The sequence below is a fragment of the Rattus norvegicus genome, chromosome 3 (assembly GCF_021556685.1).
Source record: "Rattus norvegicus strain SHRSP/BbbUtx chromosome 3, alternate assembly SHRSP_T2T, whole genome shotgun sequence".
Classification (NCBI taxonomy): Eukaryota; Metazoa; Chordata; class Mammalia; order Rodentia; family Muridae; genus Rattus; species Rattus norvegicus.
The window spans coordinates 162,671,455-162,695,132 of record NC_141536.1 but is presented as its reverse complement, the minus strand read 5'-3'; the positions used below and the strand labels follow the sequence as shown (position 1 = coordinate 162,695,132).

The 23,678-nt window shown below is 52.8% G+C and overlaps 1 protein-coding gene across 2 annotated transcripts; it reads right to left on the bottom strand.

Moving 5' to 3' along the window:
* Positions 1-9,703: 9,703 nt before the first annotated feature.
* Npepl1 (aminopeptidase-like 1) lies at positions 9,704-22,219 on the bottom strand. Of its 2 annotated transcripts, none has more exons than XM_087652424.1 (12): positions 21,998-22,219; positions 21,311-21,496; positions 20,743-20,952; positions 18,515-18,604; positions 18,053-18,134; positions 16,439-16,581; positions 13,010-13,087; positions 11,881-11,981; positions 11,521-11,644; positions 11,096-11,272; positions 10,680-10,790; positions 9,704-10,317 (listed from the first exon to the last, which is right to left on the bottom strand). In XM_087652424.1, exons 4-12 carry the CDS (start codon positions 18,536-18,538, stop codon positions 10,156-10,158), a joined length of 1,002 nt encoding a protein of 333 aa, XP_087508550.1. In that variant the 5' UTR covers positions 18,539-18,604; positions 20,743-20,952; positions 21,311-21,496; positions 21,998-22,219; the 3' UTR covers positions 9,704-10,155.
* Positions 22,220-23,678: the final 1,459 nt, after the last annotated feature.

Here is a 23,678-nt window from a genome sequence, read left to right as displayed (position 1 = left end):
GGCATGTGGATGTCAGAGGACAACTCTGGGCCATCTGCTATCTCCTTCTGCCTTTGTATGTGATCCAGGAATTGAACTTGGCTTACTGGGCCTGCACAGCAAACCCTTTGCCTACTAAGCCATCTTGCCAGCCCACCATCCTTCTAGTCTTTGAATAATGTCTATAAAATGTCCTGGTCATATCACCTACTGAGGTTTTAGGGAGGCTGTTGTGGTCTTTAGTGTCTTTATCTGTGTGACAGTTTGATGAGCACACATCACCCCTGCTAGGCTATGGCCACATGAAACTGAAAATTATCTTTTCAACACTGTCTCTTGGCATCTGACACCGAGGAGGAATAAGGTTCACTCTTGTTGAATGAATGAATAGAAACACACCGGAAGGTAAGGAGAAAGATGAGGTAGTCCTCTTTGCTGTCGCCGTGTCTGCCAGCTATTTATTTATAGCGTGGGAGGGAATGGAACTGTGATGTCTCCCAGCACAGACGGATATGATGCCTTCCTTTGGGGGTCTCAAGGAGCCATGTGTGGCTGTCTTGTTTGGAGTTCCCAGGGCCGAGTGAAGGCTGGCTGAGGAAGGACAGCAGAGGGACGGAGGTGGGTCATCAGCTGGGAAGGAAGAGGCTGAGACCCCACTCACTGGCCTCTGTCCCTTGGGAACTGGGCTTTTCTGCCCCCACGTCAGTGATGTATTTCTGACATTTAAACATTTGGCCAGTGTGTAACAGATACCTAACATATGGAGAGGGAAGCCACAAGAACACTGGACAAAATACTCAGCCATTCCATGAGGGAGTTCTGGAGATGCCCTTCCTGGCTCAGATAGGGCCTTGGCAGAAAGGGTGTTCTGTCTAGCCTGTCTACTATGGGTGAGAAGATGAAAAGGGTATCTTGTGACAGAGAACACCCCGATAGGATCACCAAGCATACTACACAAATCAAAGACTCAGGGAAACTAGACTTGAAGCTACCAAGATGACCAAGTTGGTCAGAGTTCTGCTGGCTTCAAAGCTACTGTCCACAGACCAGCCTAACTCTTTGGCACAGGAGCCTAGAGACCATCCATATTGCAAAGTCTTTATTTATTCTTTGTATGTGCGTGTTGATGTCTGTGACATGTTCGGGTATGTGTGTGCATGTATGTATGTGGAAACCAGAGGTCAACCTCAGGTTCTGTGTCTCTGGAGCTATCTCAGTTTTGTTTGTTTTTTTGTTTAGTTTTATTTTTGAGACAGGGTCTCTCATTGCCCCAGGTCTTGCTGTGTAACTGGAGTCAATGGATTCTTCTTGTCCCCATCCCCAAGAACTGAAATTGAAAGCTAGCACCGCTCTAGCTGGCTTCTTATGGGAGCTCTAGGGATCCAACTCAGGTCTTCATGACTGTGTGGCAAGCTCTTTGCCAAGTGAGCCATCTTCCCAGCCTCCACATACACACACACAAAAATGTATTGTTTTTATTGTAGTAAAATATACACAACATAAAATTTACCGTCTTACTCAGTTTTAAGTGTATGAGCTTTGAGAACATTCACCCTGTACAACCTTCCCTACCACCCACCTCCAGAACTCAAATGATCCTGTTGAACTAAAACTCTATCCCCATCAAACTTACTCTCCTCTCTTCTCTCCCTCAGCCCTGTAACACCCCAATCTCACCATTGAGTGATTAATCTGGGGACCCTGGTGACTGGCAGAGTAGCACCAAGGTTTTACTTGGGTCTGTGTTGCCCTTCTCTCTGGGGCCTGCTTCACACACACTGCACATGTGTGTGTCCCTCCCTCATCTATCTACACCTGCTATACTTGCGTGTGTGGTCAGCTATCGTGTTAGCTACAACCGTGGGCCTACACGCCTAGCTCTGAGAACTTTCCTTTGCCTCTCCAAAGATGTGCTCAGAAGGAGAACTGCTGTGTCATGGGGTAATTGTCCTTGAACTTTTGGGAGAGTGGCAGGCTGTTTCCCCAGCGCTCATGCCTTGTGACACACCAGCCCCGCGTGACGGCTCCAATTTCCCTCCAGCCTCATCAACATTGATTATCTTCTGGGTTCCTTGCATAGCGGCCGCCCTAATGGGTGCGAGGTTGTAGCTCGCTGTAATTTTGTCTTGCATTTTTCTAACCATTAGTCACGTCGAACGTCTTTTCATGTGCTCATTAGCCGTTTGTGTATCTTCTTAGAAAAAATGTCTATTCAACTCCTTCGCCCATTTTTGAATTAGGCTGTTTTCTGTTTTTGCTATTTGGTGGGAGCTTTGTTGTCCCTGTCGCTGCTTTTGAGATGAGCTCGCATGGTGTAGCCCAGCCTGGCCCCCCAGCTCATGATTCTCCCACCTCAGTCTCCAAAGTAGCTAGAATTACAGGTGCCTGCCATTGTGCCATGTAAATTGGTCTGTCTCGCTTTGGGAGAATGAGGTGGAGAAAATGAGCCAGGGCTTTGTGTCTGCTAGACAACGCTCTGCTGCATAATTTTGAGTTATAGGTGTTTATGTATTCTGGGTCAGACCCTTATTAGATATGTAATTTACAAATGTTTTCTCCTTTTTACTTTGTTGATAGTGTTTTGGATGTGTTTTGGATGTGTTTCTATGTAGGAGGGTGTATGTATTGCTCATGTATACCTGTGGGGAGGTACGTGTGTATGCATGCGTACTTGTGCGTGTGTATGTATACCTGTGTATGTGATATGTGTGTATGTGGTATGTATATACTTGTCTATGTGATATGTGTATATACCTGTGTATGTGATATGTCTGTATGTGGTATGTATATACTTGTCTATGTGGTATGTGTATATACCTGTGTATGTGATGTTGTGATGTGTGTGTGTGTGATGTGTATGTCTGTGAGTGTATATGTGTGTTTACATATGTGTGATGTGTGTGTGAGAGGCGTGTGTATATACATGTGTGTTATGCATGTATGTGTGTGTGCGTGTATGTATGTGTGCATCTGGCCTGGAGCAGCCTGTGCACTGCGAGAGCTCTCTTTTCTTCTAATACTCTCCTCTCTCCTTTGTCCCCACCTCACACAGTGCACCAGACTCTGTGTGGTCAGAGAGATGGCACTTCCCAAGGCTCTCTACAATGAGTGAATACCCAGGATGCTCTGCATGTGGCCCTGGGCTCTGCATCTGTAAAGTACATAGACTATGCCAAAAGCCTCGTGGCATTGTACATTGCAGTGATGTATGTGTGGTATGTGTGTGAGTATATGTGTGTGAATGTATGGTGTATGTGTATGAGTGTGCGTGTGTGCGTGCACGCGCCCGTGTGTGTGCTGGACAAAAGCATACACTAGGTGTGTTTCTCTGTTGTTTTCCATCATACTGGGGGCAGGGGGAAGACAGAATTTCTCACTGAGCCCAGAACTCACTAGCTGAGCAACATGAACAGGCGGCCATCAAGCCCCAAGGATCTGCCAGTCTCAGACTCCTGATGCTGGCCTCGCCTACATGCTCAGATGGATTCTCAGATATTTGTATGTGGAGCTGAGGATGGTTCTGGTCCCCATGCTTGTCCATCAAGCACTTCCCTGTGTGAGCCGCAGCCTCCACCATCATTATCCTTTTCGATGCACAACATTTTAGAGTTTTCACCAATCCCAAATTTCTTCTTTGTTTCCTTCTGTTGCTGGTGCTATTGAGGTCATGTCCTAGACATCGCTGCAGCATACAATGCCACCAGGCTTTTGGCATAGTCTATGTACTTTACAGATGCAGAAACTGAGGCTCAGAGCCCAGGACCACATGCAGAGCATCCTGGGTATTCACTCATTGTAGAGAGCCTTGGAAAGTGCCATCTCTCTGACCACACAGAGTCTGGTGCACTGTGTGAGGTGGGGACAAAGGAGAGAGGAGAGTATTAGAAGAAAAGAGAGCTCTCATAGTGCACAAGCTGTGCCAGGCCAGATGCCCCTGTGATGCATACAGGCACCAATGATCTGTGGACCTTGAGCCTCTGTAGATGCTGGACAGGAAAAGACATAGCATATAGCCAAACAGCCTGGCTGTCTATTCAGCAGTAAACGACTGGTGACACATTAGCTATTCTGATTGGAATAAATGCCAGCCTCTAAGGTGAGCCTTAGGACTTTGATTTCCACCAAGCAGGCCCCCTGAACACCACACACAGCTTTTTCCAGCCTCCAGCAAGGCATTTAAGATTTATCTTGACAGCTGATTTCTAAGGCTCAGGATGGTGCGAGACACTCCTGAGAGAGGGGTCTGTGGTGAAGAGTGTTTACATGCAGGCGATGTTGTACAAATGTTGGTGAACGAGGAAGCTATCTCTGTGCCGTTGGTATACCGAGTGGCATACTGGACTCGGTGTGGGCATGAATCTCAAAGATTCATCCAGCTCATGAAAAGGAAGAAGACAAACAAGGAAAGGTGCGTGGGGTGGAAGGAAGCTTCACCCCCACCCCCTAGAGCGGGGCAGGGCCAGCCAACAAGAACAGAGACTTCTGGCTGGAGGCACCTTTTGTTCTGATTTCGGATTGGGAATAAGAATCAGGCTTCTGAACCTTTTCAACTAGGGGAGGGGTGTGTGTTTTCTTGCTGCATCCTCCTCCCTCGATTGATCTCAAAAAAAAAACAAAAAACAAAAAACAAAAAAACCCCTCAGGACCACAGCAGGCCCCAAAGAAAGCAAAAATGGCCTTTGGATTAGATGTGGATAAAGGCAGGCCATCTCCTCACAGGAGTGTTAGTTTATCTGCTGTCCTCCCCTCCAACCCCCCTAGCAGTGGCTGCATCTGGGGGTGGAGATCGTTCTGGGTTTGGGGGGACCAACCTGGAGACAGCCCCCTCCAGATCTGAGTCCTAGGTAGAAGCTTCACAGCAGGACCTGTAGCTAAGCCCAGTGTGGGGGCGGGGTGTGGAGCGAGCCAGCTGCAGGGCTTGTCTTCCGGGAGAGCTCAGAGGATGACAGTACCCCACATGTGCGTGGGGTTGGTACTTTTCCAAGGGCTTTTAAATGCATTATCTTGTTGGAGGCTCATTTGAGGCAAGGACTCGGAACAGACTGGAAAACAACTAATTTACTGAGTCCTGAATGGAGAGGAAGCTGAATGCAGCTTATATTTTTGCTGAATCTCAAACCAAAACAACCTTTTGTTAAAGAACAAACAAATAAACAGAAATGTCGAACACTAATTCACCAGGGAACATCGCCTGAGCTATAGCTTCAGGCAGAGTCACAGCAGAAAATCCAACAGGCATTTACTGGGCAGTGAGGGGCCAGCTCCCCAGTGAAAGCTTTCAGGGAGGGGTGGGCAGAGCAGCAAGTCCTTCCCGGAAGCCCTCCAGCCGGGAACTCACGGGGATGCTGGCAGGAGGGGCTTGGTGCTTGATGCTCTAGGTGTGGATCTCTGAGCAGAGAGGCAGAGAGGAGCAGGCTGGGGTGGAGGAGGGGAATGGGCCTGAATAGGATGTCTCTTTAGGAAGGACCTGGATGAAAGGTTTAGGAACAGGCGTCAGATGTCAGCAGCCTCTGGTAGAATCACACTTAGAAGTATGTTGGGGGTGTCTCCTAATTATCAGTTGGTCTTCTGGTCCCCAACATCCACTGTAGAAATAACTTCCACTTGGTTTTCTCACACCCTTTTTTTTTGTTTTTGGTTTTTTTGTTTGTTTTTGTTTTTGTTTTGTTTTTTGAGGCAGGATTTTCTCTGTATAGCCCTGGCAGTCTTCTGGAACTTGCTCTGTATACCAGGGTTGCCTCAAACTCAGAGATCTGCCTGCCTCTGCCTCTTCCTCTGCCTCCCGAGTGCTGGGATTAAAGACATTCATCACTGTCGTCTGGCAACCTGGTTCTCTTCTTTAAAGAAAAATGTTTGTATATGTGAAACATATATATATGCATGTGAATTCTCATGTGTATATGTGTAGGGGGTAAAGATATGTATGCACTCATGTGTGTGTTTACGTGTAGATGCCAAAGGTTGATATTTGGTGTTTTCCCTCTTCTCATCTTAATTTGTAAGAGAGGGTTTCCTGAATGATCTGCTAGACAGACTGACCAGCAATCTCCAAGAATCTTCATGTCTCTGTCTACTGAGTGCTGGGATTAAAGACACATCCTGTTGTGTCTGGCTTTTACATAGGTGCCTTCTATCTAAGCTTGGGTCCTCAAGAGTGCACAGCAAGCACCTTACTGGATGAGTTTTCTCTCCCAGCCCCTATCTCTTCTGTCTCAATGGGCTTCAGAGGCCACCTCAGCACTCCTAAGGGTCAGGTGAACAAAACAGACATCATGTCTTGTAAGTGATTACTCTCCTGCTGCAGTCACTTTAAATAGCCCTGGACTGGCTACGATCTGGGCAGCAGCAGGTCTTCTGCAAAGATGTAGATCTAGCACTGACTTTTCCTTGTTTCCTCCATCCAGTTTGGATTTAGCTTAGACTGGATCTGTCCTCTGGGGATAACTGTGTTGGAGGTTTGACACCCAGCACAGCTGTACTTGGAGGTGGTGCTATGGAGAGGAGGTGGGAATCATGAGGTTAACAGGGAGTTTTCTTTGTCAACACAACCTGGAGAGTCTTGGTGAGGGATTATGTATACTCTAGGGATATCTGGGGGCGACTGCCTTAAGTTAAATGATAAGGGAAGACACAGCCTACTGTGGGTGGTATCATTCCCTAAGCAGAGCATCCTGAACTGTGAAGAGTTGAGCCACTGAGATAAACACTAGCATGTTTGCATACATTTCTCTCCGCTCTTGACTGTAAGTGTGATGTGACCAGCTGCTTCAGGTCCTGCTGTCATGACTCTCCATAGTAATGGACTTTCTTTCTTTTTTTTTTTAAGATTTATTTATTTATTGTATATATATATGAGTACACTGTAGCTGTTTTCAGACACAGCAGAAGAGGGCATCAGATCCCATTACAAATGGTTGTGAGCCACTATGTGGTTGCTGGGAATCAAACTCAGGACCTCTGGAAAAGTAGTCAGTGCTCTTAAACTCTAAGCCACCTCTCTAGCCCTAAAGTGATGGACTTCAGCTAAGTGGTGGAATTCTAAACTAAACTTCCTCTCACCAAAACTGCTCTTCGTTGGGGCGTTTGAGTCACGGAAGTGGAACCAGATGGCACTGACTTTGCTGGTGGATTAAACCACTGAGGAGTTTATGCTGCGTCTTGTGTTGAAGCCTGAGACAAAAGCAGGTCTCGAAGGACATTTCTTCTCTGCTTCCCAGCTACTGTGAGGTAAGCAGCCTCCACAGGAACCTGCTCCTACCAGCTGCCATTTATCTGTCACCAGTCAATGCCATGATACAAACCATGGGTGAAACCCTCTGAAACCATGAGCCAAAACGAATGGTTTCCCTTTCTGTTGATTTTTCTCAGGGATTTTTCTCAGGGAAAAGCTGATTGATGCCCCTTTGCTGGCACAGAGAGAACTGATTTTGGGTGAGTGACTTCTTGGAATTCTGGGACTTGCATGGGATATCTTCATGGCAGTTTACTATACCCAGCTCATGTTGCCCACTCCTTCAGGCTGCAACATGGAGACCAGCTGACTTTCTCCTTTCCAGCTGAGGTGCTCAGGCCTATGGCTATGAGGAAAATTCAGACACTGGGTTACTGGGGGCACAGGAGTAACCAGTGAAGGCAAGCTTGGGTGAGTCACTCCTAGCCATAAAAAACAAAACAAAACAAAACAAAACAAAAAACAAACAAACAAAAAACATGGCTTCTGCATCCCACCCTTGTGCTTCCGAGCAGCTTCAGGCCACTTTCAGTGCTCCCCGAAAGGCCAAAGGTGTGTATTTCTGTGTTCCCTTTAGCATTGGAAACATGCACTCCTGACAATGGCCCTATCTAGAGCTCCTTATGGTAATACAGAAGGAAGGCCTTCTGTGTTGTCCAAGTCAGGGAGAAGTTGGGCAGCTGTCAGCATAGAAGCTGAAGACTCTACCTTCTTGAGCATGCCAGAGCTCCACTGTGATGATGGTGGTGATGACCACAGCCTAGCTCACTCAGAATTGAGCCTTAGAGCTTGACCACGCCACTCTTTTACAGTTCAGAACACCCTGCCTAAGAAATGGTGCCACCCAGAGTAGGCTGTGTCTTCCCCATAGCACTGAACTTAAGACAGTATCTCAAATACGTGCCTACAGGCCAACTCGGTGTAGACAATCCTGCCTTGAGACTCTTCCCTGGCGATTCTAGGTTACGTCAAGTTGACAGTTAAAACAGGCAATGTTTTCATGATGACGGTGGTCTGGCTGCCTCTGCACACCTTCATACACACCGGGCAAGCCACATTTTTTTCTGTGCAGCTCTCCAGAGCCTAGGCTGACCTGACTCCAAGGCTGCCCAATAGGGGTCTTGCAACCCTGTGACTCTTAACTGCTGGAACTCCAGCAGAGCTTGGGGGAGCAGTTGTACCCATAAGCCCTTTGACCTTCCCTTTGGCTCACCCCCAGGAGCCCCAACACTGGGCATGTCATCCAGGCCTTGAGGCTGCAGCTGATCCCCAGCTGGGTCCCTACCACTGTGGCTGCCTTTGTGCCCACACAAGGGAGACTCAGTTCCCCTGATGCTCCATGACCCTGCTTCCTGTGTCCACATGGGCACAGCTCTCTGGCATGGGGTGGGATGGGGATGGTGCCAGCTGCCCCAGAGAATGAGCCAGGCCACCTCAGTGACCCCCTCCCTCCTCTGGGGTGTCCCTCGGGGGTGGGGGTTGGGAGGTGGCTGAGAGCTGCTTGTTGTAAGCAATTAAGTGAACTAATGACCCATGGAGGCCCCTGCCCTCCAGCACCGCCATGCCTGCATCCCCTTGCAGGAAGCCTGCAGCTTCCCACTCATTTGGTCACTGCCCACAAGGCTATTCACTGTCCAGCAAGGTTTCTCATTTAGGGCTGGGACCTAGGAGTTGGTCTTTGACGTTTTGGGTCCACCTGGGGTTACGTAAACAGTAGAGGATTAATAAACATTTGTGGGGGGATCAGACCCAGAAACAGACACCTTCTCTCCAGGGTTGGAGAGAAGTGGAGTCCTGGGGGGGTTAGGCTGAAGTCTGTCAGTGAACTGGTACAACATTCCAGGGCACACGTCCTGCACATCCACAGGCAGACCCTTGCTTCGGAACCCCTCACAGGAGGTGTAGGAAGCCCTCTCCCCACTCACTGCCCCAGCTCTGATCTCTCAGGAAGTCACGCTGGGATGTACTGTGTTGGAAGACAGGAGCAGGTAGGTTATGTCTCAACTGGAGAGGCAACTTATCCCCAGATACTCTGAGGCCTGCCTCCTGTCCCTTCCCTGTAGCCTAGGTGTGGTGTGACAGACCCTGTACCCTGGCGGGGCTCCCAGGAATCCAAACCAGGTCCTTTGTGGCCTAAGACTTCTCTTGTAGGAACTGTGAGATTCGGGTTCAGAGCTGAGGAAAGCCAGCTCCACCCCAATGTGAATGGAGCCTCTCGGAAGCCATCGCAGTGTGTGCACACTCAGGAAACCAAAGCAGCTGGTGGACAGGCCTGGGACTGAGGGCTGCTGTCCTCTGCCCCAGACTCTATGGCTCTAGGCTGTAAAACTGGTTGTAAAACCGGTTCAACTAACCATCTCAGGACCAGAAGACAAAGCTTGAGGACTGCTGGCTGGAGCAGTTCTGGACCTCAGCCTCACACAGGCTCCAGGTTGTGAGTTGTGAGACAGAGAAGTAGAGAAAAAAAAAAAAAAAAAAGAGCAGAGGCAAGGGTATGTTGTGGCCATATTTAATTCAACTTCAAGTGAACTGGGTGTTGGGGGTGGGCTACAAGGCTCTTCCTGCTTCACAGAATGGGTCCCTAACAGCCAGTCACCACACGTACCCTGGCATGGGCTGGCTGGACACCTCAGGAAGCAGAGGCCAGAGCTAGGACCTATATAGGAAGTGCGCTCACCACAGAGGGTGACCTGAGGTGGTTCTAAGGATCAGGGTGGAGGACAAGGGACAGAGCAGGCAAAGGCAGGCCTATGGGATCTGTGACAATTCTCTCCAGACCCCACCAAACCCCTAAGCCGCTGCTAAGAAAAGAATGGCTCACTCCCATAACCACTGAGTACAGAAGGAGAAGCCAAACTCGTCATAAGAGTTATCTTTCAATTGCTTGAACTCAGTCAGTGCAAAGTGAGGTAAGGAACCCTGTGTCACCAGCTGGGAAGTAGCGCTCACACGAGCCTCCGTCTCTTGGAGTCACGCCCCACGCTGTCGTCTTCCTGGGCATCCACCTCACAGTCCAACGGGGACACCAGGTTCAGCAGCGGGTCCTCGGAGGCACGGCCGAATAGGGCCAGGAGGAGAGCCACCCCGAAGCCTGTGGCTCGCTCACCCTGTGGAGGACAGAGATGGTGGGAAGCCTGAGGCAGAGGAGCAGCTCTGTGCACAGGGCTCTTTAGGCCTCTGACGCCCCCTTCTCCATAGGAAGGTCCTAGAACACAAGGCTGGAGATAGTCAGGGCTCCTATTAGGCACTGGCTGGGAGGACAGGACACAGCGGTACTCTGTTCCCGGGAGGAGGAGGCCAGAGGTCAGAGGACCACAGCTGGCTGGAGGCTGGGCCACAGATAGTCTGACACAGAACACAGAACCTTTCTGATGAACTCAGCCACAGCTCTGAGCCAGAGGAGCTTTGTGGGAACAGGTCAGGAGGGAGGGGGTGGCCTGGCCTCGAGGAGCAGCCCTGAGGCACTCACAGCATGCACTGGGGCGGCGATGTCCAGGTGGACCCAGACTCCAGGCCAGTCAAATCCAATGTGTGAGGCGATGAAGAGGCCGGCACAGGAGCTGGGGCTGTTGTCTCGGTCCTGAGGATAAGAGGACACTTGGTGACACCCTTGTCCCAGCAGCGGGAGGAGTTCAGGGTTCTCTGTAGCCTATGCTTATCCCTCAGCCGCTGACTAGGGCTGATGGAGTACTGCATCTACCTCCCCCCCAGGGCCGGGAGCGCTTCGCTCCTAGGAGCTGAGGGGCAAATGAGTCCCAGCCTGAGGTGGGGTCTGTTCACCGCACGGTTAGTGACACGGGACGCTTGGTGCCTGGGAACACTGGTCTTCTAGCTCACATACTCCTCAGGGCCACAGCGTGCCCCTCGCGCAGGCCCCACACCTACCGCCACTGAGTTCTTCATGTCAGCCACAGCTGAGGTGAACTCGCTGAAGTGCAGCTCAGGGCAGTAGACCAGCGGGTGGACCAGGTCCCCGCACTTCTGCCCAGCCTTCACACAGGCCGCCTCCCACTCGGCGCTGTTGGTGAGCACGGCTGCATGGTATTTCCCTGTGGCAATGCCCTAGGCAAGGGACACAAGGGAAGCCACCATGTCAGAGAAGGTGGCAGAGAACACGAGGGAGGGGAAAGCAGAGCGGTCGGCAGCATGGGGAGGGAGAGGAGCAGGGACAAGTGGGCAGGGCATGGGTTCGGGTCCAGCAGCAGGGGAGGGGCTCCCTTACCTCCAGAATGGCAGCTGCTCATGCTCACCTGCCAACAGGGGTTCTGGGGAGGGCAGGCTGCAGCCAGGGGGTGAAGTGTGGTACTCACCTGTGCCCCTGTCAGGGTGGCCATGTCCACAATGATGTCAGCACCCAGGTCTTTGCAAGCATAAGACACCCCGTCTGCCAGCACCAGCCTGCCCTCAGCGTCCGTGTTGTTGATCTCTACCGTCCTGGGCAAGGCACAGACCCCGGCTCAGGAACGCAGCTCCAACTGAACATTGCCGTGACCTCCCTCTGGTACCAGGGAGCCCAGTCCCTGCAGCTCCTCTATCTCCATGGCCCGTGCCCTCCCCAGGACCATGGGACACCTCATCCCTTAGAAGGTTAGGACCAGGCTGACCTGGCCTGGCTCTGAAAGAAGCCACAGGTCTAGAGCACAGTGCAAGGCATGAGAGGGAGGCCTTACTTTCCTGAATACAAAAGGTGAATGTCATCCGGCCTAGTGGCATTGGGTCCCACTGCATTCTCAGCCAAGCAGAACACAGCGTGCAGGTTATCTTTGAAACCCTGAGAGGAGAAGCAGGTGAGAAGGCCCGTTATAGACTGGAAACTCTGGAGGGACGGAGAGAGAAGGGCGAAGAGAGCCAGGTGCTCTTGGACCTGCAGACCGCAGGAGACAGGCAGACTGGGGCCCTGAGGAGCAGGAAGGGAAGCTCGGGTTTGAAGGTGCAATGTGGCAAGTCCCTACTAGAAGGGAAAAGCTCCCCAGACCATGCCACAGATCTCACTACACAATACAGGAAAACTTTATATCTGAGGCAATCCTGCCTCAGCCTCCTGACCATCATTCTTACCCCAAATTTTACTACATATCACTTCCTGGGTCCTATGATTTCAGTTGCACAGTTCTTCCTACAAGGAGCAATCCCAGGCCCCATGACAAGAAACAGCCTTTCTACGTCTGTACTCCTTCATTGTGACCCCTACGGCGTGGCTGTGGGCACTCAAACGTCTCATGGGCTGAGTCTCTGCCACTGCTGTTCTGTGGCTCTCACTGAGGCATGTTTCCTTCCAAGAGGGCAATGTCAGTGCCTTTGGATATCTGAGATAGGCAGGGGAGGGTAGAGGCTTGTGCGTGCGTGCATGCGTGTGCGCACGCGTGTGTGTGTGTGTGCGCGTGTGTGCACGTGTGCGTGTGCGCGTGTGGGCACATGTGTGTGCGCACATGTGCGTGCGTGCGTGCATCCGTGTGCGCGTGTGTGTGCACGTGTGTGTGCACATGTGTGTGCGTGCGTGCGTCTGTGTGCGCGCGTGTGCGCGTGTGTGTGTGTGTGCGCGTGTGTGTTGTGGGATTCCTTACCCCCTGGCTGTGGTCTCCTATAGATCACTCTGAAGGAGTGCAGGAGAGCTGACCTGCTGTGCATCCCCTCACCAGCACATCAGATGCCAGAGCAATAGCAGGAGAGAAGACTTCTCCACACTCTGCAGCCATGGTTGCTACCTTCAGACAATGCCCAGCAAGCCCCAAGTTAGCCTGTCTCAAGCCCCGCTAAGCTGCAGTCCTGAGGGAGAGAAACCAGAACCTGCGCCCTCACCTGCTTGATGGCGGCTCTGAAGGCTCCCAGGATGGCTGCAGCACCCCCACAGTCCCGCTTCATCCCTGGCATGGTGGTCTGCAGTGACAGGAAAGGACCGGGAGAGCGTGTAAACCACCTGAGCTCAGAGCACGGCTGACAGGGGCTCTAAGGCTTCCATCGCATGGCACACAGGGGCCCCGCCTTCCACAGGGCCCTACCTTCATAAAACTGACCAGCCAAAGGGCATTTGTTGTTCTCCCAAAGCAAGAGGAAGTAACGGCAGACTTGGCAGAGATACGACTCTTGTTTGTACAACTTTGGGGCTACCAAGCAAGCGATAATGTGGTAGAGGGAGACCAGGAACTACCAGTGGCCAGAGTCACCATGACTGGGTTCTCCCACAGAGCCCTGGACCCCACGCCAGCTTAGGAGTCTAAGCTCAGGACCTCTGATCCACCCTGACTTCACAGAAACCAAGGCTCGCGTGGAGTCAGTCAGCCGCACCTTAAGAGGCTTGGTCAGGCTTTCCAGGGACTGTCAGAGCTATGGCTTCCTTCTCAGATATGGGACCCAGGAGGCAGAGTATTTGCCAATAGGCCCTCGTTCTACACTTACCACAGGTTCCTGTTGTGTCTGCTCTGAGGAGTGACATGAGGTAACCCAGGCTTGTGCCTATCCCATTCTCCCTAGGCCCAGGCTGGCAGCCAGCCTGTGTGTGGCTCTGGCCTCTAGCAGTTAAGTCCGACTACAGTCAGACACAACAGTGTGCTGATGACCTCACCCTTAGCCTATCTGCAGCCACAGCAAGGGTACAATCTAAACGGTGTCCTGTCCACTTCTCCTCTAAGAAAGAGCCCTGTACCCTAGCCCCTCCAGTTTCTGACCTTGCAGCTCCTGCCAGAGATGCTCGCACCACACATTCCAGCCCATCTCCCATCCACTCCTGCAGGGACCACTTGAAGACACCTTCACGGGCCTTCACTTGTCCATTCTTGTAGCTTTTCTGGGGAGGCCCCGCTCTGTGCCCCTCTCCCTGCTGACCAGTTCCTATCTGGCTGCAGAGAACATACCCTGCTTATCCCTTACGACACTGCCGCCTGATCAGCAGTAGGGGGCATCTCTACTCTACCACGTGCAGCTGAAGCCCCCTGCCACTATTGCAGAAGCCGCCTCCTGTGAACTAGTATGACGTTACAGTCACATGTTTACATTGTATCGGCTTCCAACCCCAACTGACAGGCTTGTAAGGTAAATATAAACGAGTCCTCAGAAGAAAGAATCTGGGCTTGGAATTTCAGTCATTTTGGAGCCCCTGTTGTATCACACGGGCCTTGAAATTTAGCTGAAAGTATTTTTTTTTAGATGCAGGAGGGGGTGCTTTCATAATACTGTCAACTGAAAAGGATCCATTGAGCATCTTTCTGACCTAATCGGAAAGGACACATAGGCCCGCTGAAATGAAGAAATGGGGCCCAAGGCCCAGCAGAAAACCATTTTGAAATAACCCACCCAGAAAATGCCTCTGACAGCTGCTCGTGAAACACGGTGTGCCCCTGCACAGGTGTCACCTCCCAAGCAAAGTGCCAAGCTCAGCTGCTTACTCGAGGCCTCTCTCCTGACTCCCCCGTGTCACTTCTGTTATTATAAAGAAAAAGGTCCTCAAGGCTGAGGTGCCATCTGCCCTGGTCGCGTTGACGCACGCACAAAAGGCGCAGCTACTCTGAGTGTCAAAGCTCTGTTCCAGGTGAGGCTGGGGCTCGCAGTGAGTTGAGAGCCACTGGGTTCTCCGTGTACTCCTGGGGAGTCAAGTCACGGTGACCTCACTTGCAGATGTCCCTCCGTGAAGCAGTGACACTAAGTTTGAAATTTTTAAAGTTTGAAAACTCTCCTGGGCTGGAGGGATGGCTTAGAGGCTGAGAACACTTGTGGGGCTTGGGGAGTGGCCCGAGTTCAGTTCCCAGCAGCCCTGTGCTGTCTCACAAGCACCCAGCAGCCCTGTGCCGTCTCACAAGTACCCAGCACCCCTGCGCTGTCTCACAATCACCACAGGCTTGAACGTGGTGCACATACTTGTGGGCAAAACACATAAAATGAAATAAATTAAAAAAAAAAAAAGAATCCCACTGGAGTGTGAATGACTATCTCTACTGTATGAGGGACACACCTCAGCTGCCTCTTCCAAGTCAGCAAGAGCAGAGGGCAACCATGAGAGTGACAGACCCAGGCAGCCGCTGCCTGAGGCAGAAGCAGGAGATAGTTTCTCGATGAGGCATCGACAGGGTAATAACAGGGCAGGCCTCCCTGGGAGAGCGCAGGGCAGCATCAAGCCTCCCTGGGAGAGCGCAGGGCAGCATGCATCACCAGCACTAATGCGAGCTCTCCAGCTCAAGGCGGAACTTTGAGAAACTTTCGTGCGACACTTGACAGCCTCCCCGTGCTCAAGGGCTTCTCTGACGAGCTAATGGTGACAAAGGAGTGTGAGGTTTCTGGTATGAGGAAGTGCACCAAATTACTGCTTATGCAAGGCTCTGGGTACTGACTGCCTCCAGGAGATCCACCCATCACGTACAAAACAGACACCCGAGGCTCAGGGCGGCTCGCTTACTGCTTCGGGCTCCGGATCAGAGCAATCCTTCAAAGACTGCTGATATACCCACTTGCAAATGCTACACAGGGGCAAGACTGCAGAGCGGGGCACCTACGCTTCAGTTACAGCGTAGGAACCCAGGGCAGGAGAGTGAGACCGACCCTGGCATCCACCGTTTCATTGTTCTCTGTAGACCTCTGAGTGTGGCATTAGAGACTGGTCAACACATGGATAGGTGAACGCTGTTAGAAAGATCTCAGAGAGGGCCAGCACTGTGGCTTCCCAGCACCCACCCCCAGGAGTCCCTGGTATCAGTGGCTTAGGGTGACAGAAACCCCTCAGAGTTAAAGGAACAGAGGGCTGGGGTTGTGAGTAGGAACAGAAGAACAACCCTGATTCCCATGTGTACCACCCAAGATAGGCACGTGCAGAAGGGTGGATAGAGTTGAATTTGCAGGACGAGAGACCCAGGAAAACTTGTTCAATGCTGCGGTCCATTGGCAATTAGCAGAGACTGACGTGGACACTTATCTTGTGGGTCTTTTCCCTATATAAATACATCAGTGAGATTTGAAGCGCTAATATGCTGCCGCTCTCTTTGTTTGGACTGGGATATTTTTCTTCTCTAAAATTTTCAACTGGCAAGATAATATGTGTGGAATTCAATAAAAGAGAATATTCTCTACTGGGGTTATTTTTAAACCTGTATTATTAGTTCCATTTCCTGAGTAGTCCTGGAGAGAGCTGTGTTGGGTGGAAGAGGAGGGATTTCAAATAAAACAGTCGCCCACTCCTGATACTAAATGCACAAGGTACTCGAACACGCCAGTCTGAGTTGCACCCTGAAACCCACACCTCACCTTCCCTTTGATGCTGAGGCCACCAGTGTCATAGACAATGCCCTTGCCCACCCAGGCAATGGTCTGCGTGGCCCCATCAGGGGTGTGGCTGAGGACGGCCAGCGCAGGTGGGTGGAGGGCAGCTTTGCCAACCCCGTAGATTCCTGTGTAGAAAGAAGCAGAAGTGAGGTGCCTGTCCACAGGACTCTGGCGTTAGCCTGGCCCAGACTTCTCCCGTAGAGCAACCCTAATGGATCTCCCCTCCCACTGCTGCTAGGAGCCACTGTGGGATGGGAAAATACAGATCCATTCTAACATCTAAGACTGCAAAGTACTGTCAGGCAGGAGAACTCGCCGAGGGGAGAAAACCATTGTATGACGCCTAGAGGCAGCAGAAGAGGACTTACGGAGTGAAGCGATTCACTGCCGATGCTTCAAGGCCTCTCCCACCCACATGGGCCCCCTACTCTGAGCTTTGAGCCTTCCTCCTCCTGCAGCTCCCACGGCCTCCGCCCAATCACCTCCCTCCCTCTTGGCTTCCCAGAGAAAGAGGGGCCTGCTTGAGCACGAAGGCTACGTATGCATCAACCATAAGGAGCACCAAAATGGCTGTCTGACAAACCCCTACTCCTCAGAGAAACTCCCCAACAAAAATGGCCACTGCTGGGGCCTGCTTCTCTGGTTAACGTGTGGGGGTTGGCATGACTCCTGTCCTGATGATATCATTGACAAGCACTTCCATCCTGTAAGTCTCCTTCCCTTAGTCCAGGTGGTCCTAGGGTCTTGTCTGTGAAAGGACTTGGCTCAAGTGACAAGGCCTTCTGAAGACTAGGTGAACATCTGGCTTGGTCATACTTCCCAACTCTGTACCCAAACACCTTACTCAGAAATGAACATTGGCCACATGGTGAATTGTCCTTTGGAGAGGACTCAACTGGGGGGACACAGTCTGACCAGCACTGCGCCCCCTCCAAGCCCTAAGGCCAGGCAGTGGCCTTTAAGAGCTTCTTCCTAGAGTCCTCACATAGTTGTGGCAAGAGAAACCCCAAGTCAGCGGAGGGTGTGACCAAGAGTGCTGTTGCCTTGGAAGGGACTTGTTTTGTAATCACTGACAATTGTGGCAGTGACCTTTGCCTGTTCAATCTGAAAGCGCCCTGAGACAGCCCAGCTTTCCCCTCTACTTCCTGGGTATGTAGAGATCAAGGAAGGACGTAGCTTTGAGAAAGACATATAGGCCAGGACAACCCTCATTACATGACTGTCACAGGAAATATGTTCTGTATAAGAACACCGTCCACTGGGACCCTGAGAATGGCCATGAACTGTGTAATCGAAGAACAGAAAGCCTCATTGAGCTGGCTGTGAGTGAGGGCCTGGGAGGCGGGAGGGGACAGAGGACAGGAAGAACATGGGTCAAGTGACTCCCAGGATCAGCATCGGAACCTGGAAGGCTGTCCCTCCCTCCCCCAGGGAGGCTCTGTCTCCCAAGCTCTGGTCTTGGCCTGGAATGCAGGCTGATTCCAGTCCCTTTAGGTCCTCAGCAGGATGAGAATGGGGACCCTGTGCCAAATGCCCCAAACACTACCCCTGCCACTCCTGGAGAATGGCAGCTGTGGGAGGGGCAGCTCTACGCACCTCCGAATCCTTTGGTCTTTAGCTGTTCATCACGGATGATGGTGGGGGTGATCCCCAGCTCCCTTCCAACTTGGCTAATCTCCTGGACATAGTCATGGAAAGAAATAACAGCATGAGACACGTGAAAAGGCCTGACTCAAGGCAAGGCCGGGCTTCCCGCCAAAGATGAATCCATCTGTGGCTTCATGGTGGGAAAGGAAGGCCAGTGGCTCTGCCTCCCATGATTAAGCCCAAGCGGGAAGACTGGCCCTGCATGCTCAGCTTCCTGTAGCTGGTGCTGGGCCTACAGATGGTCTCAGTGAGGCCATATCCTACCCATACCCTCAGCTGAGGATGCTGACCTCCTGGAGCAAGGTGGACACCAGGGTTTGATGAAAACGTACAAACTTAAGGCTTTCTTGCCCTCTCTCTTTGTGACCTGAAGACCATCCCACCTCAGCTTAGCAGGATAAAGCCACGGACCTCAAGGAAGATGTCTGTGTTCATCTCACTGCATGGCGTGTCCACAATGCGTGCGGCTAGCCGGACGCCTTCCGTGGCATTGGTTAAACACTAGGGAAGAAGACAAAGTTAATCACTGGGGCCCGTGGATAGGGTGGAAAGGGATGTTCTCTTCCTGTCCCTTCCAGTTCCCCGGGGGACCACAAACATCAAAGATGTGACACCCTAGAGGAATGCTTCAGGCTGTTCACAGGTATGTTGTGGAAGGAGCAGGTGGGAGCAGATGCTTTGGGGATCCCTCTAAACATCACCCTACAATGTTGAGGAGGGGCTTTCCCTGAGTCCTCTGGAGAAACAGAAAGATGTGTCCTCCTCGTCACTGAACGGTCTACTAGGGCGTTGCTGTAGAAGGAGCGTGGCTTAAGAGAACTCATTAGCCTCAGAGGACCCAGGAGAGGACAGCAGCTTGAGACAAGAGACCCCACCAGACTCCTAGCTCTGTGCCAAGGACAACTCAGGGACAGCCCGATAGGGTCTGCAGATGCTACATGTACCCACAGATGGGTGGCAGAGCCACCCCAGCCTTAGACCCCTGCCCATCCATCTTTCTCTGCCATGGGGGCCTTCCTCCTAGCTGATGTGAGCATACCTCCACCTCCATTTAATCCCATCATATACCCAAAGCCTCAGAAGCCAGGGATAACTGGCTACGTCAGTGCCTCTGTGCTGGCCGGAAGAAACAGATATTAAGGGGCCTGCGGGGGCGCAGGACTTTAGCTTGCAGTTCATCATCACCTCCCCCGGACTTGTATGTCAGGAGGGCAGGCGCAGGTCGATTCTGCCAGCCGGCCACCGCCTCCGCTGTCTGCCCATCAGAGCCGCTGCCTGTCCCAGGTAATTAAACCTCGAAGGCCCCGCGTAGGGACCCGGGAGCTGACAGCTCAGATATGAGCTTTGCTTGTGAGGCCCCTGCCACCTGTCAGCAGTCGGTGGCCTGCGTGGGATGTGTGTTGGGCTGAGAACTGTCCCCAGGGGAGGCAGTACAGCCCTGCAGACCCTCCACAGAGCTCTCCCTGAGCAGTGAATGGGAGTGAAGAGCATTTCAACTTCGGCTTCACTGATAAGAGAAGCAACACCCGTTGGCTTCTGCCATGCGTGTGTGTTTGTGTGAGGTCCACTCCATGGTAGGCAATGTGACAAGACCCTCAGATGACTGGGAGAAATGTCAGCAAAGCAAGGACAAACCGACTGGCGAAAGTCTACAGGACCCACAGCTCTAGGCGTGGAGGTCGTGGGGATACCCTGGTCAGGAAAGAGAGGAGGAACTTATCACCACGGAGTGCCCAGACGTGAGCACGCCTGGCTAGCTGAGGGGTATAGGGGATCACCGGGGAGAGGACAGAGAGATGCGCAGAAGGGGTGGAAGTAGCCAGGGCTAGCAGTAAGTAGGAAGGAAGGAAGGCTACATTCGGGCTTCCAAGCTGGGATCTGGCTGCAGGTGAGCCGGAAGCTCAGAAGGGACCCTAAAAATAGCAGATGGACACGGTCTTCGGTGTCCATTGCCAGATGAAGTCCGAGGGTAGCGGAAACCTTCCAGAGTGGAGACGCTAAGGCCAGAGAGTCTGGGAAGAGAATGTTAAGAGGGTGAAGGCCATTTGGGGAAAGGGGCTTGAGACTTGGCGGGCCTGCTTCAAGGGGGGATGGACACATCATGGCCCTTGGAAACAGAGAAGGAACCCAAACTAGGTCTGGGTGGGTTGGTAGAGAAAGGGGGTTAAGACAAGCAAAGCAATTGGACTGTTTTCAAGAGCACAGAAAGCAGACGTGGAGGACCTCCCCCTTTTAACTCTATCAGGGAGAAGGAGGACAAAGCCCCCAAGTAAGGGGCTTGATTGGGGCTTGAGCAACAGCCTTCCTGAAGCCCAAGTGGAGGGACAATCTGGTCTCTGGCTGCTGGGTGGAAGTGAGGTCAAGGCAGTGGGAAGGCGGCCTAGGTCAGGCGACTCCCTTGACTGACAGTCTAGCAATGGATTCCAGCCTGCACAGGTTTCCTCCAAGGCCCCAGTGAGACAACACACACATATAAAATCGCTCCCCACCTAAGGGGACAACCACCCATAATCAAATCTCAACTGTACCGAATAAACAAGGACCTGAAAATACAACACAACAGGACCCTTTGAGGGTAGGGGGATCCCTGAAAAGCACTGTAGCCCTTCCCTGGGGAAGAAAAGGGAAGAGCTCTCCACCTGAGCTCCCAGGAGTCAGCGTGCCCTCTAGACACCCACTTGCAAGGTGGACACTTCCACGGGGCCATTGTCTTGTCCCACCAGGAAGAACTCCACCATGACCGTCCTCTTTTCTGTACGCCTGGATGCCCCTGAGCGGTGTGTGAAGAGTGGGAAGGCCCTTGCCAGGGCACAGGCAGAGGCAAAAACCTCAGGCTGCTCGCAGACCATCTGTAGTGAGAGAGAAGCAGGGTGGGGGTGAAGCTACACAGGGATGCCACCAGGACTCTCCCAATGCCAGCCCTACAGTGGACAAACCGAGAGGTCTGTGCCCCATGGTAACCTGAGGCTGCGTGAGAAAAATGTCTGCCACCAGATGTTGTCTGCTCTTTCCCAGACAGATGAGCAGGGCACAGACACAAGCTCAGGCCTCAATAAATCTAGGCTGGCGTCTCTGATTTGTCACGCAAACCGATCTGGTGTAAATCACTTGGTGGTTGAAGAGTTAGAATGGATCACACGGGCCAGCCTGCTCTGCCTGAGGTGGGCCACGGGCTGAGGTACACTGAAGGGCCCAGCCAGCACTCACCAGGATGCACCGGTGGGTTCCAGGAGGCAGGCAGGTTCTCACAAGCCTGGTGATGAAGTGGGCGGCGGAAGGGCTGTTATGCCGGCTCACCCTGGACGGCAGAGCTGCCACTGTGGCGCAGTTCAGGTAGAGGGGACAGCTGTCTGTGGGGTTGGGGTTGAGCGTGGCCAGAGCTGCCTGCCAGAGCTAGATTAGAAAGGAGACATGAGACAGGCTTCAAAACGTGTGCTGTGTGGCTCGAGATGCTCTGTTGGCCACGCCTGCTTGTCTAAGAAGGCACCCCAGCCACCACCAGGCAGCTGGGTGGCTCTCTGGCACCCTACCACCCTCGTGGGGCTGCGCCTCGCGCTGGCAAGGCCTGTCTGGGGACCCTCTGCTTCAAACACTTGGAGGCCCAGCTTCTGGGCCTTGGCCAGTTTCCATGGAATCGGGTCTCGAGGCCAAAGGCCACGCGGAAAGCCACCACTGGGCCTTCTGCAAGGCCCGGCCTGGGGGCGCGGAAGCAGGTGGCTCGGCCCAGGCAGGCTGGCGACACAGGCCTGGCCTCGCTGCAACCAGGGCCTTTGGGACAGACGGCCAGGCCTATGGCGGGCCTGCACCCTGGGCCCGGCGTGGCGCGCGGGCGAGGCGGGGCCTGTGTCCCAGGGCCAGGGCTTAGCGGGCGCATGGCGGCCGCGGCCCGCTCACCTCCTCGGTGACCCGGGGCTGCAGCTTCCCGCGGACGTGGCTCCAGGGCACGCGGTGCAGGTGTTGCAGCTGGCCCAACAGCAGCAAGGGCCGGCTCTGGGGGTCCGCGTCCCCGGCGCTCGCCTGGAACTGCAGCCCCACGCTCGCCATCTTCCCCCCCGCGACCCCGGCCGGGCGGCCCAGCACCCTGCGCCCTGCTCCGGCCCGGCTCGGCGCCGCCCCGGCCCGCCCGGCCTCGGCGCCCCGCCTTCCCCGCCTTCCCCGCCGCCTCCGGGTCGCGCCGCCCTGCAGGGCCCACCCGGGGCGCGAGGGGGCGCCGGCCGAGGCGGGGCGCGGGCCGCCCTGCGCCTTCCGGGCCTCCGTTGGGGGTGAGTGGCGCGCGAGCCCCTGGAACCGCTCCAGCTCTGGCCGCTACCCTGGCCCGTCTTCCAGTAGATTCCTGGACACGAAGAAGCCTCACTTGCCAGGGACTACGGTGGCTACCGGGCCGGACACTTAGGCCCTCAGATCCCCCCTTTATTCATTGTAGGCCGCCTCCTCAGCCTAACATGCGCCGGAAAGGTCATCATTCAGCAGTGGGAGCAAGAAGCTGCCTCTGTACTTTGTCACCTGTGTTGGAGAGGAAAAGATAGAAGTGCGGGGAAGTTAGAGGAAGTCATTTGAAAGGAGTCAGCTGCTACCTTACACCGCCCAGGATTTGACAACTCCAGGCCTGGGGTTGGAACTCAGTGACCTCCGGTCTTCTATGTCACTTTTAATCTGCATTCCTGCTCTATTATCAGCCTTTAGCAGAGCAAGATGGCTCAGCGAGAAAGAGCCACTTACTGCAGTGCCTGAGGACCAGAGTTCTAGCCCCGTATCCAGAAGGAGCAAACCAACATTCATAATGTATCCATTGACTAAGAGACACCCACTCACACCAACCTAAATACACACAACACAACACACACAACACAACAGAGAGAGAGAGAGAGAGAGAGAGAGAGAGAGAGAGAATTAAATAAAGTATTTTTTTTAAAAAAACTACAAAAGCCAGTTTCATAGCATAGCATTCCATACCACTGACCCTGCAGGCACCACCCACCTTGTCTCTCTACCCACACGATGCCTATGACATGGACTCCCTCAACTTTGAAGGTTCCACTGAATAGTCCAGAACAGGTCAGCCCTGAGGACGCAGTAGCTGAACGAGCAGAGGGGATTCCTTTGAAACTCTCTTTCCTGACACAGAAGTCAACACTAATTGGATCTTATTTCCTTGAAAAAAAGAGTTTATACAGCAACCGAATGTTTTCACACATTTGTAAAGGGTACTAAGTGTTCTATCCTGATTCTCTGGTGTTTGCAAATACAGTGCAAGGCACGAGGCAGTCGGGAGGGGCCAAGACAACTTGCAATCTTCCTAGAGGGTGGCAGACTCAAGCCGATCCCTGTGGGTGAAGTACTACAACCACAGGCCAGTCCACAGCAAAATGTCCCCTGCAGGGACACTGGGAGGTGGGGAAGGAGCGGACATGACACTGCGTGCAGCCTATGAGAGCAGGAGCTGGTGCTTGAGGAGGCAGGTCTCTACAGACCATAGAGACAGCCAAAATGTATTTCAGAGGGCTGGGGGAGATGAGTGGGTAGGTAAGGTATTTGCTGTACAGCTATGAAGATCCCAGTACTCAGTAAAAAGATG

Bases quoted from the DNA above. Each gene is read 5' to 3' on its own strand.
- Npepl1 (XM_087652424.1), bottom strand. From the start codon at position 18,538: ATGAACACAGACATCTTCCTTGAG. The intron at 16,582-18,052 runs GTGCGTAGAGCT...CTTTCTACACAG, and splicing joins AAAGACCAAAGGATTCGGAG to GAATCTACGGGGTTGGCAAA. The intron at 11,645-11,880 runs GTAAGGCCTCCC...TGCCTTGCCCAG, and splicing joins CACCTTTTGTATTCAGGAAA to GACGGTAGAGATCAACAACA.